We start from the raw sequence: 17,132 nt of genomic DNA, 5'->3' as shown, positions 1-17,132 counted from the left end.
GGGCAGGAACGGGCGGGCGGACGCGGCTTGCGGCGGAGCACCTCAGGAAGGTGTACTCGTCCTGCTGCAGCAGCGACCACAAGGAGGTCAGCTCGCCTCTTGAGTAAACCTTATCCGAGGTGCTCAGGTTGACCAGGGAACTGGCTCCTTCCTGTCTTTTGTCATTATCATCTTCCTCCTCCTCGGCCAGTCCCAGCCAGCGACGCACCTGACCAGACAGTGAACACGAGCAGATTGGACCTGTTGACTATGATTTGGTAGAGTGGTTGTTGGCTGGTTTCCAGTCAATCGCATGGAGACAAATCAGCAATCCCGTTTTGTCCTTCCATGAAGCGAACATGCTAACACACTGAGAAAAAAAATGGGATGTGTTGAATTTACTCTGTTTCATTTCGTCAAGTGCTTGGATGAAATAATATCATCTGTATCATGATATGTTTTCTGGATACGCTACTAGCCTACTTAAAAAAGGTGTTTGGATCCAGATGCATGTATTTCATTTTTTTCAGTGCATGTTTTTGGAATGTGTAATGAAAAAAAAAATAATAATAACATGCGGTTTCTGTTCTGAACCTAGCCTACTTAAAAAAGGTGTTTGGATCCAGATGCTTGTATTTAATTTTTTTCAGTGCATGTTTTTGGAATGTGTCATGAAAAAAAAAAAAAAAACATGCGGTTTCTGTTCTGAATCCCACTGCGCATGACAGTGAGTGCTACGGTCCATGTACCTCCACGGTGGCGGAAAGCAGAATGTCCAGAGGAGACGAGTCCTCTGTTGCGTCTTGCTGCCAGGAAGCAAGAAATGGACACGTTTAGCCCCGTGGATCACTTCCTCTTTGTCGTCTTCTTGTCCTACCCGGTAATTGAGAGCTCCGAGTGGCTGGTAGGACGACAAATTCTCCAGCTTGGACTTTAGGATGACGGGCTGCCCCCTCCAGTGGACCTCCATCACCTTCTTGCCGCTGCGGTAGTAGAGACAGCGCTTGTACTCCACCAGGCCGCCGAGGCACAAGTCGGCGCACATGTCGCCCGCCGCCCAGCCCGCCGCAAAGTCCCCGCACTGAGCCGCAAAGCAAAGAAGGACACCAGAGAAGCCGTTATGGCGGACATGCAGCCTGGACAGCTGGACTCGGTGGCCATCAGAACAGGGGGAAATGTCATGGCCAAAATTTTCTCTTCAGCTTCGAGAAGGTATTCACCGCACTGGACTTTTTACACATTTGATGTTACAGCCAATAAGTGTACTTGATTTCGTCTTGAGTCACACATCAGTGTAAGGAAACGGAAAATGTCCCCAGTCAACACATCCGCCTCAATCATCCGTCAATGGCAAAAGACGGAAACCCCCAGCGGGACTTTTTCCCATTTGCCGGGCGCTGTCCGGTGGTCCCCGCGGGGTCTGCTGCGCTCCGTCATGTGGAGACATGAAGGTGGAAGCCATGAAATGTGCGCCATAAATAGTCTGGAATGTCAGAGACGTGCAGGGACAGAGCAAAGGAAGACGCAGCTGCTGCTTTCCCACCCGCAATAGACAAGCGGCGGCCTTCTGACAGCCTCCTCTTCCAATACTACTGATATAGTTACAAATACAGATGCTAGACTGCTTACAACTATTCAACTCGTGAATATTTGGGAGAGAAGAACTTTTCTTGTGTTGTGCGAACAGTTTTCGGCAAGCTGTGGTGACCAGCACTGCGTACTCAACTTGCATGTGCCATTTGAGAGCAGAAGGAGAGCGCCGAGAGGATGCTACAACATTCCTTCAGAGCAACGCCTTCTTCATCAAAAGCTTTGTCCGATTTTCAAAAGAGCCTCATTTGAGGACCAAGAGGAGGAAGGTCAGCAGTCAAGGCACAAGGGAAGATGGGAACAAGTGATGGGGGAACACAAACAACCTTGCAAAGAACATGTTGAATCGTGCACAGGGTTGGGCTCTGGCAGCCCTCAAAAGCAGAGTTCTCCATTTTGGTCAAATAGGGAAGCACTGAGCCCAATAATGAAAGGCTAGAAAACAAAAGTTGCCTTCTTGCTTTCTCTGTTCTTTAAAAGCGCTTTCCGACCCAAAAACAGACAAAAGGAGCTTTTTGGAAAAAGAAACTAGTGACTTTTGACCGATATTTATTTTCTACTGTGATCATCTGTTCTTATGACTGCGACACGCTCTTTCTACTACTTTCCGCTGCACATGCTTCATATCACACATATATTATATTTTGTCAGTCAGGTGCCTAACTTGTCTCACTTCCAGCATGTCGACAAGCCGAGTTTCACCTCCTGATCTTTCTCTTCCACTCGAAAGCTGTGCTGATCTCTAATGCCACCATCTAGTGGTGTCTGCTCATTATGACAGTGCTTTGTTTCTTGAGGATTTCCGGGTCTTTGCTGGCAAATGAGCGCGACTCACCAGTCGGTGCAGGATCTCCTTGCTGGCGGTGTCGGTGCAGCTGTCAGACAGGAAGTCGACATGGAGCAGAAGCAGGAGGCCGCTGAGCAGCAGCCATGCCACCAACCAAGCCAGCAGCAGCGCCAAGGTCACGCGCCGCCAGCGAACGCGAACCGCCAACATGGTGCTGCGCCCGTTTCTGTGTTGAAGAGAGATGAGCAGGTTCAGCGGCGTCTGTTAGACGATAACTAGCAGTTTGTTGCCATCTAGAGACATTGTGGTGTCAGGGAACTATGTTGAAATGAATTCAGGAGCTTCAGTTACTCAAAAGTAGTGCTTTGCCTCCATCTTGTGACATCTGGGTCTCAAGAATGATACAGAAGCGAGTGTATTGCTTTGCTGTAATTTTATGACATCTACAGGCAATTAAATCCCTTTCTTTGGAGGGAGGGGGAGCAAATTACCATCTGATTGTTGCTCTTTGTGGAAGAGAGGAGTCTCTGTGGTTGGCCAAAAGTGGGGGAAGATTAAGTGCCGGCCAAATCAAATTGTGTGGTGGGCTCAAAGCTGTCGGGAAGCAGATGGGAGCGATCCAAGGTGAAGCCGACACTCTGAGAGGCCGGAGCGTGCATATCAACTCTCTCTCTAAGGACCTCAAGTAGAACGAGAACCACCACCTGCTGGCCGCACTCACTTTGGGAAAAAGAAGTAAAATATGGACGCCAGTGGACGTTTGTCATCAAATCGATGTGGACGGCACGGTTTATTCATCTTCTCGTGCTGGCGTGCTGCTCGGGTTCCAAGAAGATGACCGAACGAGACCAGGAGGTTCTGCCACTTGACGGGATGGGCCGGGATCGCCAAGGGAGACAAATGACAACCGGGAGGAGTTGTGTTGGGTCGTGACCTCCCCCAAGGCTTTCGACGAACACTGAGAAGATCTGTGATCTGAAGGTTTGCTTTCACCAACATCCCCCAAAGGTCCCGACGAGTCCACACGTCATGAAGTCAAATGGGGAGCAGAAAATGTTGTCCAGCGCACCACGCCATGTATTCCAGCGGTGACATGCCATATTTTGTCCTGGTCTGGAAAGTTACAGCTTGCGATCCTTCCTGTGTAATGTGCAGCAACAGCAGGAACTTGGCGTTGAGATCCAAAATTCCTGAGAACATTTGAGCTAGACCGCCCAGATGTTCTGCCTGCTCCTCCCCAACCACAACAACTTGGTCAGAGGATGCTCTCACAGGTCACCCTTGACTTTTGCCCGCAGTGCAGACTGTCAGGCTGCCTTGGAATGCTGCAAACCCGCTTTCCCGTGTGCATGTATGATTGGTGTGCATGTTATGGCATGCCTCCTTCTCCCCGGAGGTGGCTTGCCCTTTTTGCTCCTGTTGCGCCCCCACATGGGATGTAGAGGGTGTGTATGTGTGTGTGTGTGTGTGTGCGTCTGTGTGCTATGTTTGCTCTTGAGGCAGGTAAGCCCTCAACCCCAAGACCAACACACTATTACACCTCCCCCTTCTTGTTACCACGGCGACGAGTCCATGCTACTTTGCGGGTATTTGCGGCTGCTTTGCTGATGCGTGACTGAAGTCACATATGTCTAAGTTAGACAGGTTCTACAAATGTGCGACTTTAGTCACATGTTTACATTGATTCGTATGCTTAAATGCATGGTTAAATGTGTCATAAAATTGTACACGTTATCTGCAAACACCGACTCTTGATTGGCTGCACCCTCATATGTGACTTTTACTACAGTCCTAACGTACACGCCTCACAAATGCGTGCGGCGATTTGCCAAAATGTAGCTGAAGATTGATGTGTGTGTGTGGCCCCGCAGCTACAATTTGGGCCACAAGGGGGCGGTAATATTTTAAAGCTAAAGCAGACAGATGACCGAATGTTGTTTTCGTGCACTAAATTCACCTCGCGTTGCTCCTTTTTATTCTTGCGTTCATGTCAATTTAAACAATGTTGAAGTGTGTATGTGTGTGTGTGTGTGTGTGTGTGTGCGTGCGTGTGTGTGCTGTTATGCTCTTGAGGCAGGTAAGCCTCAACCCCAAGACCAACACACTACTACACCTCCCCCTTCTTGTTACCACGGCGACGAGTCCATGCTACTTTGCGGGTATTTGCGGCTGCTTTGCTGATGCGTGACTGAAGTCACATATGTCTAAGTTAGACATATGTGACTTCAGTCGAGGTTCTACAAATGTGCGACTTTAGTCACATGTTTACATTGATTCATACGCTTAAATGCATGGTTAAATGTGTCATAAATTCGTACACGTTATCTGAAAACACCGACTCTTGATTGGCTGCATCCTCATATGTGACTTTTACTACAGCCCTGCCGTACACGCCTCACAAATACGTGCGGCGATTTGCCAAAATGTAGCTGAAGATTTGTGTGTGGCCCCGCAGCTACAATTTGGGCCACAAGGGGGCGGTAATATTTTAAAGCTAAAGCAGACAGATGACCGAATGTTGTTTTCGTGCACTAAATTCACCTCGCGTTGCTCCTTTTTATTCTTGCGTTCATGTCAATTTAAACAATGTTGAATAAATGGTGCTTTCCCATGCGTCAATAGAAGATGCAACCCCTGTCTCCAAAACACACAATCTTAACAAATGCCGGCGATGACATAAAAGGCGAAGAAAATTATGTTGGAAACCCCAAAGCAAAACACTCAGTGTCTACATTTACAACATCATCGTCATCATCATCAAATCGCACAGCTGAGACGTGTTTAAGAGTGGGGAAAAAATACTTTTAAGAGTGACGGCCAAATTTTCCTTCTTGGAATCTTCATATTTAATCCATTTCCAGGTGATGTGATTGTTCTTAATGATGTTCATTATGGAGGAGTTTTAAAAAAAAGCTGCGGATTTAAAGTGTTGGCCGCACACCAAACTCACTTCTTGACCCGCCTCGAGCACCTGATGATTGACAAGGTGGCCGACATATCACTGAGCCGACTGATAGACGTCAACCAGCGAGAACACGGAGGTCCGGCAAAGGGCGGTGCTAAGAAACATTGGGTGAAAGTTTGAAGTGTTGTCATGTGACGAAGCGTACACAACCTCAGCGGACACACTCTTTCAAAGTTAAAGAAACGAAAGTAAGTTTTAGACATTTTATTTTAATTTGAAAGCTCATAGCGGACATTGATTGCGATGAGTTTGGGATCGGCGAAAGTAGGTGCAATGTCGCGGTTTGGGAGTAGTTAAACATCCACAAAGTCAAAATTGGAGGCGCACCTTCGTCCTCGAAGCAACAAAGACGCAAGATGACGGCGGAAGAGGTTAAGTACTTCACGCTCGACGACATCGCTGAGCACAACTCCGTCAAGTCCACTTGGATCGTCATAAGCCATAAGGTCTATGACGTCACCGGGTTCCTCGAGGAGGTGAGCGAGCGCGGACGCAAAAACACACAACACAACTACTGACTGGTAATGCAGCAACAACTCCGGAATGACAAGAGTGAATTCTAGGCATCTTCAAGAATACAACAAGAGCTAAACAACGTTAACAACACAACTTCAATTCCAGAGAGTCAATCTCGACAATAAGACCAGTGCTGCCGCAGTTACCTACAAAAAGCAACTTGGTCACCACCATACCGATTACTTGACTTTAAAAGTAACTCAGTAAAATTATTCATTAGTTGATGTCAAAATGAACCCAGATTACAATTTCCTTTAGGTGCTATCAATAGATGCCGACAACACCACGATACATAAAATTGACAACTAATTTTGCCAGTACTGAATTGTAAGTACACATTTGTAACAGTGACATTTAAGAATGGAGTTCATCCAACCATTTCCGGAACCACTTATCCTCACGAGATGTCTTATTTTTAAATTACAACAAAGACAACATTTTTTTACTTCACATAATTGTTATTTGAAAAAAAGTGTCTATGGATTACACTTGACAAAAAAAAAAAATTATTGTCATTAAAAAAAAGTATTTTTAGACTTCACAAAACAAATATTTTTAAAGCAGTCTGTTTCGGCCTGACATGTTTAACTGTGAACATTGTCATGGCAATCTTCACATTTTTTGCATTGTTAATAAATATAATGATTCATTTCGGGGACCTCACAAAGTTAGTCACAAGCTTGAATGTGCTCCCATCAATGTTTTGTCTTTTTTTTTTAATTTGTCCGACATAGTTTTTGAAGCTAGATAACAAATTGAAAACAGCACAGAATGTGCAGTGTACCATCATATTTTCTTCGAACAATTGCAACAACACAAGTCCAAGAACACAAGTGCTGCAAGTCGAATGATTTGCTCAAGGTTGTCATCGGGCCTCCTCGGACGGTGACGCGGCGTCACTCGAGGTCGCTTGCGGTGGCATCAGTAAGCGCCATTCATCATCGCGTGCATTTGTGTTTGGATAAGCGTTATCAAAGCCAGTGTTTTTACGAGCCGTTCAAGGTCCATCTGTGTGCATTGGCAGCACCCGGGCGGCGAGGAGGTCCTGAGGGAGCACGCGGGCGGCGATGCCACAGAGAACTTTGAGGACGTCGGACACTCCAGCGATGCCCGCGCCATCGCCCAACAGATGTTCGTCGGGGAGCTTCACCCGGTACGCCACCGCCGCCGACCGCACAAGTGCAATCATGTGACGGTGTGTTTTATGCATATGTGTTTGTTGATGTGTGTGCAGGACGACAGAGAGAAAGTGGCCAAGCCTTCGGTGAGTTTTCCAGAAAGTAACATCATCATCATCATCATCATCTCATGTGGCTGTCTGCTAAGACTTGAGCACAACAATTGGAATTCCAATCTATGTGTCCTTTGGTATTCAGTAAAAAGCTCACTATTTGCATTTTTTTAATGCTAATTGAAAAGTATTTTGCTTTGGCACCATCTTGAGCAAAAAAGTTTCGAGCTTCATTCCAGTGCTTTTCCGCCATCTTGTGGTTTTGATTGCTAACCTTTTTGGATGGCCATCACTTGTGGAATTTTGCTATTAATGGCAGGATTAAATAAAAAAATCAGTAAAATGTAGAATGACCATGCTCTTTGATGACATCATCAGGGGTGCGATGATGACGAATAGCTGTTTGTTTTCCAGGAAAGTCTGGCGACTCCTTTGGAGGAGCAGCCAAGGTACCAGCGCACACGCACACACACGCGTGATCAGGTGCACAAATCCACGCACGTCACCTTGTTTGTTGTTGGCAGCTGGTGGCCCAATTGGCTGATTCCGATGGCGGCCGCTGCCATCGTCACGCTGATGTATCGCATCTACACGGCTGAGGCAGAGATGTGATGTCATCATGTGATGTTGCGGTCTGCAGCCATGACATCATCATCATGTTGTCTCATGATGTAACACTTGGAATCGTGTCGGAGGCGTGGCCTCTCTCCCACAGGCTCCAACCCGGGCTGCTGTGACGCTGGAGCGAAATCACCGCTGGAATCAAATCATATGGGGACAATCATCACTTTCTTTGTTTTGAATCAAGACAACATGGCAGCGCATTGAAGGGATCTTTGTTTGAAGCAGAACAAGACAATAATGGAGACCAGGATAAATAATTACCTAATACTGTATATTAGTTTTCATAATCGAGCTCCATACATAGGCCTATTTTATTAGCAGTGAGCACAAATTGTGAACAGAAAAAAACGAAAGCTTTGGGTTTGTTTGTTTTTCAATAAATCGCTTGCAAGTTAGGTCAGGAGGTTATATCCTGAGGGCTTTGAATTGACAGGGCAAATTATTCTGCTGACTATAATAGTGACCCTGAGGAGTGCCTATAGCAGCCAGGCCCACCAGGAAATCGCCAGCTCATCCAGATTGTCACTTTGGGCCAGGTAAGCACAAAAAGCCATTTTCAGATGCAGAAATGAAAAGGAATGCATGATTTAATTGACGAGCCAACAAAAAAGTGACATCCTAAATGAATTCGGTATTGTTCACTCATTTATTCTAATTTATTTCAAGATGGAAATAACATTTTATTTTAGTTCTTTTTTTTTTCTCCTTTCATATATGTATGCAAATGTATGCATCGATGCATACATGCATCCGGAGATGGAAGTTGTATGTCCACTATTGGGTCCGTTCGATGTGTGCAAGTCTCCCTCCCCAACCTTTCAGATTAGAGTCTTCTGTAATGGTTTTACAAAGGTCAGGGTTTTCACTGGTTGGGATGTAGCAGCAGCCTGTGTTTAAAGGTCACCACGCCACACCATCACATTATCTCCCTGTCATTTCATAACAGTTTGTCTGTGTTTTTCAAAGGTTCAGCTCCTCCGAGGCTCAGTGTGACTGCATTTTCTTTAGCTGTGAAAGCAACGAGGTGGTGCAAGGAAAGGGGAGAGGCTAAAGTGGTTACACACACCTAATACGGTTTCTTTTTTTTTTTTCCTGCGGGGGATATTGGCATCTTGATGTCAGCAAAACCAAATGAAATCAACACTTGATAAACATAAGCCAGGGTTGGGGAACTTTTTCTTAACTGTATTTGTAGGGCAATTTAAAACAACCACCGCTGTACTGCACATGAAACAAAAATTCACACAACAATAAAACAATAAATTAAAAATGAAAACAGTAGCAAGCACAACACTGTAAAACTGACCTGGTAGTCATGCCAGCAGTCTTTCAAGGTCTGAGAAGAGCCATGCAGCTTGTCTTGAAAAACGTTTTTAAATTGTTGATTGATTTTTTTTGCCCGAAAATATAAGTAGGCCTAATGAGGGGAGTAGGCTACAGCGTCCTCTCCTGCACTGTAGAATGTTTGCAGCAGATTTGTCAGGCTACAATCCTTGAGTAGCTTGTTGTCAGGATCCTCATAGATTTAAGAACCACATTACGCAAAATACTACCAAAGTATAGTAATTCTGTACTGTAATATAGATCAACAAAAACATGATCAGTCTTGTCTTTCAACAAATGGAGCATTTACATTTATTTAGGTGTAAACAGAAATTGCACGTAGAAAATGTTGAAGTAAAACAAACGTGTTCTCAACCTTTGATGCCGAATTGTGGTCGTGAGAAATTGTATTGCCACATCGCACACGTGCACACAAAGATTCTTATTTAGGTAGTGCTGTGGATTAGCATTGCCCTTTGTGGAGCTGACATTCAACAATTGGACTTAATTAGCAGTGCTGAGCCTATCGCTGACCTTTTGTTATGCAACCTGTCAATGAAAACCTTTCTGTTGACTTAAATGGAGGATGATATTTGTTTAGGTAGTCACAGGTCCCCCATTCAAGTCGGTTTCTCCATACTACTGTATTTCTTAATTTAATAGACATTCCGTGAGAAATCAAATCCCAGCAGCGAGTCGATGTACTTTCAGTGTAGTACTACGTTGTGCCACAACACACCTCAGAGCACTGTGGTCGACAGGAAGAATTGCAGTGTTATTAACAACATGAAGAAGAGGCAGAGAGGGCCCCCCAACTACACTCCAATAAACGTTGATCCAAGTTAAAAGTGACAATATATGTTTTAAATAGTTGTTGTCTTTTTAAGAAATATGGTCTCACTTTTCTTATGGTCCTAAATTGGATCATCATTCATGCAACCCGGTTCCTGAAATATTTTTAGCCATCTAAAGAACAACAAAAACAAGTGAGCTTGATGACTCGGCAGAAATGACAAGCTAATTCAAGCTAATTGCTCTGACCTTTGCGCTACCAAAGTTTTAAGGTAAAGCCTTATTTGAAAACTTTTGTGTTACATATTTTGTCAACGTTTACAGCCATAATGGAGTGCAACCCTGTCACCCAGATGATCAAAAAAATATGAATTCATGTCAGAATGTTCTTTTGCTTGTTCTTGATCAGGTAGCTTGGCAGCAAACACAGCTAGCATGTATTGTTGAGCAAAACCGGACTGTCTTACTGTAATTACTTTCATACTGTCCTGAAACCCAATCAGTATTCAAATAAAATGGCAAGTATCTGTAATAGGGTTGTGCCGAACACACAAAATATATGACAAAAAGATTGCATAAAAATGTACAGTTAATGGGTGTACTGGATGAACATCCATCCATCCATCCATCCATCTATTTTCCGAACCGCTTTATCCTCATAAGGGTCCCCGGGCGTGCTGGAGCCTATCCTAGCTGTCTTCGGGCAGTCGTTAGTATATGAATATCCTGGAATGACCAGATGAGAAAAAAAGTCAGTGTTTTAAGTGCGTCTGAGTGTTTGTACGTCTCTTGTTCGACTTAGAAAATAAAAGCACCAGTTGCACCAGCCATCCAACAAACAACTTGGACGCTGCCATCAGGGGGCAGTGCACAACCATGAAACAGTCCTTGTCTTCAGCTTGATTCCTTTGTTTCACAAATATCAGGATGATTTGATTTTTATATGCGGGGGGGCGAAAAGAATTTTCGGTAAACACAACAACATAACAAATTCAATTGACATAATGCCATCTTAGGAGATGACAATCACCACGATGACTGACAATCGATTCAGAGTACAGTACACACGATTTTTGAGCAAGCACAAAGTTTGGGGTTTTTTGTTTTAGATAATTGTTGTGTTGGAAAGTAAAAATGACTTGGGCAATTATGGTATTAAGCTAATGATTTGTAGGCCTATTTCACAATTTCAGGATCAATTTTCGGTGTGCTGTCACAAAATTAATAATCAAGACTCACATGTCTCTCTCTCTCTCTCTCTCTCTCTCTCTCTCTCTCTCTCTCTCTCTCTATATATATATATATATGTATGTGTGTTACAAAGATGACATTGTGTAACCGTGTCTTACTGCCTTTCAGAAAAGCTGATGTAAAAGAAGCAAAAACGAGAGCATGAAAGCTTCTTTGATGTGTGTGCACAGCTTTCAACGCCACACAAACACACAAAAAGAGTAAAAACATCACCCGTGCATTTCCAAGTGATTTGCTCCTGTACGTGCGATTGTGAGTGATGTTGGTGTCCACCGCCACAGGGAATTATAGTCGGGGTTGAGAAGCCTTTTCAGCAGCCACATTTGTGACTTATTTATCTTTTATTTGGATTCTTAATTAGTTCTTTCTCCCTTGAGACTTCTTCACCCACTGTCAGAAATATCTGATCCATTTATTGATTCGCGTCAATGTGTGTGCATTTGATTCAGTCTTATCCTGCTCAGCCAACAGGTTTTTTTAATTCCCATGGACACCTGAATCAATTGACAGAATATAGGCCCCTGTGAACCGAAGATATGCAAATCTTTTTGATTTATTTATTTCACGCCGGCGACGACAAAAAGTAGAAAATGTGAGCGCCTTCTCCCCCACCACCAGCCTTAATTGCGGCAGCATTTGTTTGCAGCAACCCCCCACCCATGGCTCATTGTGTGTTTTCCACAATTCACTTGGGGATAACTCCATTTTCCTATTTATCCTCTTCTTCATCATTATCATCATGGCCATTATTATCCTTTACTGGATTTTTTTTTTTTTTTTTAGCGATAATGGACATGTTGACTGAGGACACAAAACACGATACACTAATTAATGCACCATTACTGGGTCCAAGGGTGGGTAAGAGGGTGTGACTACATTTGAGTGAGGAAGAATACAATTTAAATATACAGTTATTGTGTGTGTGTGTGAGAAAGAGAGAGAGAGAGAGAGAGAGAGAGAGAGAGAGAGAGAGAGAGAGAGAGAGAGAGAGAGAGTCTATTGAACAACTGTTGGTACTGCAATCTCCCCTCATTCACCCTCTCTCTCTCTCTTTATAGATCTCCTGTCTGCTTTCTCTTTCCCTCATATGTCCCCGCATCGTGTCTTATCAGTCTTTCTCCTCCTCTTTTGCATCCATCCTCCCGCCCTTGTCCATCTCTACCTCCGCATCCCTTTCTCTCCGCTCCATCACTCTCTTATGCCTCATCACACCGCATGCTCTCCATTTCTCTCTCTCTCTCTCTCTCTCTCTCGTTCCCCCTCTGAACACGTCTGCCCTCCGCTCTCCCGTCGGCCCCGCCGGCTCCTCACTTCATTTGCCGCGGTGAGAAACGACAAGCTTCCTTTCCTTGAATGGACCCGAGAAGGGAAGCTGGAAGAGTGGTCGGAGAAGTGCAGCGGGAGGAGGCGGAAGAGGAGAGCTTTTGTTTGCCATCCCTCCTCGGCAGCATCAGTACCAATTCGTCCAGCGCCGCATCCTACTGTTTCCTACTGGGATCAACCTCCTCCTTCTTTTCAGGGAGCTCTTCCTACAACTGGGAGGGGGAGGGAGATCACCACCTCCCAGTTTGCCACGGACCCTCAGGAAGGCATCAGGCTGAAAGAGCGCAAGAAGGGGAGGGAATTTTAGAGGTGCGCCAGGAGAGGCAACACCCTGGGCTTCAGAAAAAGGAAGAAAAGCGGGTAAGAGGCCAACAACTGACTTCGCCTGTCTTTCTCCTCCCGTGGAGCATCTTGAAAGAAAAATGTAACGTGTTTACCTTATTTCATCCAACTTTAGGATATTAGTATATATTTTCCTTAGTGTCAAAGACGTGATCTCAACCCACTCATACAATTTTTTTCAAGGATATTCATTCATTCATTCATTCTTTGGCGTCATCCTTTTAAAAAAAAAAATGCGAAAAGGAAAGGTTGGGTGCCCCATACATTGAAAGCCAATAAATCACTCACATACCCACGCACGCGCACACACAAACAGCTGGATGAGAGACATGCCACTCCCATTGAACTTGTTTCTGTTTGTTTTTGGGGTATTTTATTTAATTTTTTATTGCGGCATATTTGTCAACCTGTAGTGATTCCATCGTCAAATTATTCTGTGTAAGGGGCAAGGATCATTCTTGGTGTTTGATTTTAGCCGTTAGCTGTCAGCATAATCTGATGAGTCTTTGGGTGCTTCCACTGAATAATCAATACTACTTGGCATTGACGACCCCTGAATTTGTATGCGGGCTTATGTGTTTGTTTGGTAGAGGAAAGAGAGTGAAATGATTTCTCGCTTCTGTACGCTGGCGCCCTTAGTTTTTTTTTTTTTTTTTTCTGCAGATGGTCTGGGTTGGGCCACACTAGCTGAGTATGTGTTTGTATGGCTGCGGGTGGTAAATCTTATCTCTGCAGTCTGTGGGTGGGTGGGGGTTTCTCACTGTTTTTGGCTCACGATATGCATGTGTAATTTGTACGATTTTAGTGTGTGTGTTTGTGTGTGCATGATTTTTTTTGGGGGTGAGGAAGAGATGAAAATTAAAAGGTGGAGGGAGACAAAGAGAGGGAGAAAAACACTTACTTTCTTTTGGGTTTATTAAAAAAAAACCCAAAAAAACCAATAGTTTTTCACCCTCCCAGCAGTCCAACCCGTGAACACGTCTGAGCTATTGATCCCATATGTAAGGTTCAGCATTGACATTTCTACAGGGGTTTAATGTTAACTAATTTGATATTGGAAATATGTCTTATTAAAAAAGAAAAATGATGAAAAAAAAATGAATGCACTATGTTTAGGAGGAGGTGGTTAAATAACTCTTGGTCATCTGGAACATGCTTTTAAAATGAGCTAATTCGTTTTGAAAAAAGAAAATCATCTTTTCAGTAATTAGTGCTCGATCATTAATTTTCTTCATTGAAATCCCCGTCTAATTGGAAAATACAAAAATGGATGTCAGGTGATCACAATAATGAACATTACATCAATATTTCGTAATTGAAAACTGTTTTTAAAAAACTAAAATAAATGTCCTGTACTGAAATAAGCATTGTGCTTCAATTCTGACACACGAGTCAAAGAGCACTGTGAATGTATTTATTTAGCCAAACTAATTTGTTCACCCCATGTGCTGCACCCTCCCTTATGTTGTTCGATCCATGTGTTAATATCCAGCGTTGTGGGGTCTTAGAGGGTGGTGGTGGGGGAGTGGAGGGTGGGGGGGGGGTTGCTGGTGGTAATGGATCGCATGGGCCCACCATCACGCCAAAGCAGCTCCCGGAATGACCTCCCTAACCTCACGTCTCCCCCTACATGTGAAACCCCTCTTCACCCCCCCATCCCCCCCATTTCCAATACCTTCCCTACCCCGACCCACAGCCCCAGTTCTCATTATGACAGGGCCGAGCTACAGTGGAAACGACAGTGGCCAAGAACCCCAAAAGTCACCAATGGAAGCTGATTTGGTTGTAGTTGAGGTAAGTGCCTTGCTGTGGGAATTTAGCATCTTTATTTTTATCATATTCTTGCCCCTTATTTATTGTCACCTCCAGTTTTGTTTCCAGAAGTGAGAAATTCATGAAATCTAACCAAAGCTTTTCTGCTCCATTTTTTTTTTGTTCCTGCCCAACACACATTGCTGGTTCATGGGTCATTCCAAAATTGGAGGACAATTTAGGCACCAATATTTTTGAAAAATTGAACATTTCTTATATATGTTCTGAATTCTGCAATACAGGTAGTAACCAAAAGTATACTTTTCCTGAGCCCAACACTGTTTGGAGGTCCCACCTGAAAAACATTAAGAAAATAATTGAGCAAAACCTTTACAATCAAGTAAAGATAATTTACATTTCGTTTGAATACGAATTAGATTTTAGTTCACAATTATTCCAATTACAGGATTCTCAGAACAGTTTAGCAAATTAGTGCTAATGCAATAGGTTTTTGCTCAAGTGTACATGCTAGCTATGTTAGCCACTAAGCTTTAAAGGTTTAGAATGATCATTAAAAAAAAGAAAAGATTTCAAGTAACATGCTGCAAATCAATACTAATGTGAGAGTTTTTGCTAACGGGTACATGTAGCTCTGTTAGCAGGCTGTGCTAACGAGTAAAGAATAGGAACATAAAGACAAACGTTGATCATGATTTTTCTTTTTTGATAATCCCAATCACGTGGTTGCATTTGTTTAAGAAGAACATGACTTTATGGCTTAAAACATTGGAAAAAATATAAAAATAGAAGCAACGACTGACCTTCAGTCTACACATTATCAGAGCCATTAGTGTGATGATTTCATTTCATTTCTAATTCATGTAGCTCACTTTTTTTCCACTTTCTCTGGATGGATTAAGAAATTTAGACACAGTTGGGTGTAGACCTTCAGAGCATAATTGCTATTCTTCAAATACATGTCTTTTAGAAACAAAACCTTTTAACAGGAACAAAGAAAAGTCAAGAAAATCATGTAATTGCATTTTAAAGGGTGCTCAAGAGCTATTTGGTCTTTCAAATATTGAGGAATCACCTTTACTGCAACTACAGTTACATTTTGTCTCAGGACAACTCTAATGTACAGTTGATAAGAGCATGCTTCTATATTTTGTGCTATGGCTGATTTGAAAATTTCATGGGGTGGGAGACAGAAAATGTCTTCCAATTCTGGAATGACCCTCATATTGAAACTGCCACCATTGTCAATTTTCTCCTTCGCAGAGGAGCCATTGATGGAACTTTGCCTCACACTGCAGTGAGGTGTCTTCAATCAATGCAACCGCCACCTTTTCGCAATCTGTTTATGTGTCTGTTTGCCACTGGAGCATGAAGAAGGTTCTGCCGATGGCAACAGTGATGGCCATGGTGGTGGGGAGGATGATGCAATGGCAGTGGAACTGCTCACATGGTTTCTGGTTAGCCTCCTGTGTATGTTGAAAGACTCTCTTCGGTGACGGGTATTCTTGGGTGGATAATACGGATCACGTTGTTATTGCTTAAGAATACGCGTAGTCGAGGAGAGTCCTCTCTTCGCCCAACACCCGACACCCACCCACCCACTTCACCTCACCGCACCTCACCCCAACACCCTACCCATCCAGGGGGAGGACAATTAGTTTGGGTGGCTGTTCCTTGAACTTGAAATCATTGCAATTTTTTGCTTTCCCTGCCTTCATGCATCTGTCTTTTTGGTGGTGGGCAGAATTGTGTCCGTTTTCCTTTCTGTGTGTTTGTCTGCTGTGTTGCTTGGTAGGTTGTTTGCTGAAAGAGATAGCTTGACTTGAGCACAGGGTCAGTATGTACTGCAGTAAGGAAAAGGGCTGATTTTATTTAATATGACATCAATATGGCATTTGAGTCAGCCTTTGTTTTCCTGAGATGACCAACCTAGTAGAACACCCAACTTTCCAACCGGTTCCATCGATCGGTGCTGTACTGTGAAAATACATATCTTATAAATTTCATACAAGAAAAAGAAGAATGTCGATAACAACCCCACCCAATTTAAATGATAAAAGAAAAAAAAAATCACCGGCTCGGTTCCAAAATCGTGGGCTTCGGCTTAGAAGTAGTTCGGCCTCACAGTGCAGAGGTGCAGGGTTCGATTCCGGCTGGCTATGGCCTTCCTATGTGGAGTTTGCATGTTCTCCCTGTGCCTTCGTGGGTTTTCTCCGGGTACTCCGGTGTCCTCCCACATTCCAAAAACATGCGTGGCAGATCAATGGAATACTCGAAACTGTCCCTAGGTGTGATGATTGTGAGCGCGAATGTTTGTTCCTCTCTGTGTGCCCTGCGATTGGTTGGCAACCAATTCGGGGTGTACCCCGCCTGTTGCTCAAAGACAGCTGAGATCGACTCCAGTACACCCGTGACCCTTGTGAGGATAAATGGTTCAGAAAATGAATGGATGGACATATATATACTCATCGTGCTTGGGTTGACTTTGGGTACAAGCCTGACTATACCCTGAATTTGGTTGCCATTCAGTCAAAGGACATGAGACCTACACACAACCATATTATTATACTTATTCTCAGTTCTTCTTCTTATTATTGTTGGAAGCACACTAAAATAGTCTTTCAGGCACTCCTATGTGG

The 17,132-nt window shown here is 43.7% G+C and overlaps 2 protein-coding genes and 1 long non-coding RNA gene across 4 annotated transcripts in view; 2 read left to right on the top strand and 1 right to left on the bottom strand.

The window, feature by feature from the left end:
* dipk1c (divergent protein kinase domain 1C) overlaps nucleotides 1–3,891 on the bottom strand; it is a 5,994-nt gene extending 2,103 nt beyond the window's left edge. Inside the window, exons 1-5 of one of the 2 annotated variants that reach the window (XM_019893882.1) lie at nucleotides 3,078–3,891; nucleotides 2,405–2,582; nucleotides 857–1,060; nucleotides 729–785; nucleotides 1–208 (exon numbers count right to left, since the gene is read on the bottom strand). The exon at nucleotides 1–208 is cut by the window's left edge and continues 251 nt beyond it. In XM_019893882.1, the coding sequence (XP_019749441.1) occupies nucleotides 1–208; nucleotides 729–785; nucleotides 857–1,060; nucleotides 2,405–2,582; nucleotides 3,078–3,355 (925 nt within the window). In that variant the 5' untranslated portion in view covers nucleotides 3,356–3,891. Of the gene's footprint in view, nucleotides 209–728; nucleotides 786–856; nucleotides 1,061–1,245; nucleotides 1,813–2,404; nucleotides 2,583–3,077 lie in introns of those variants that run through there. The other variant, XM_019893883.1, reaches the window with a different exon arrangement.
* Nucleotides 3,892–5,358: 1,467 nt separating this feature from the next.
* Nucleotides 5,359–9,295, top strand: cyb5a (cytochrome b5 type A (microsomal)). Its single transcript, XM_019893887.1, has 5 exons — nucleotides 5,359–5,797; nucleotides 6,862–6,990; nucleotides 7,072–7,101; nucleotides 7,483–7,517; nucleotides 7,593–9,295. The coding sequence occupies exons 1-5, from the start codon at nucleotides 5,678–5,680 to the stop codon at nucleotides 7,678–7,680; spliced, it is 402 nt and encodes a 133-aa protein (XP_019749446.1). The 5' UTR covers nucleotides 5,359–5,677; the 3' UTR covers nucleotides 7,681–9,295.
* Nucleotides 9,296–11,811: 2,516 nt separating this feature from the next.
* Nucleotides 11,812–16,673, top strand: LOC109530288 (uncharacterized). The gene is made up of 3 exons (XR_002170987.1): nucleotides 11,812–12,741; nucleotides 14,420–14,517; nucleotides 15,757–16,673. It is a non-coding gene; the product is annotated as an uncharacterized LOC109530288 (long non-coding RNA).
* The last annotated feature ends 459 nt before the right edge of the window (nucleotides 16,674–17,132 follow it).

This window comes from Hippocampus comes, unplaced genomic scaffold, assembly GCF_001891065.2.
Source record: "Hippocampus comes isolate QL1 unplaced genomic scaffold, H_comes_QL1_v1.1 scaffold348, whole genome shotgun sequence".
In the NCBI taxonomy this organism is placed as follows: Eukaryota; Metazoa; Chordata; class Actinopteri; order Syngnathiformes; family Syngnathidae; genus Hippocampus; species Hippocampus comes.
Note: the sequence above shows the minus strand (reverse complement) of the source record. Positions and strands in the feature narration are given on the sequence as shown.

Coding starts and splice junctions, on each gene's coding strand:
- cyb5a (XM_019893887.1), top strand. CDS start 5,678: ATGACGGCGGAAGAGGTTAAGTACTTCACGCTCGACGACATCGCTGAG. Junction 5,798..6,861: donor TCACCGGGTTCCTCGAGGAG/GTGAGCGAGCGC, acceptor GTGCATTGGCAG/CACCCGGGCGGCGAGGAGGT. Junction 7,518..7,592: donor CCTTTGGAGGAGCAGCCAAG/GTACCAGCGCAC, acceptor TGTTGTTGGCAG/CTGGTGGCCCAATTGGCTGA.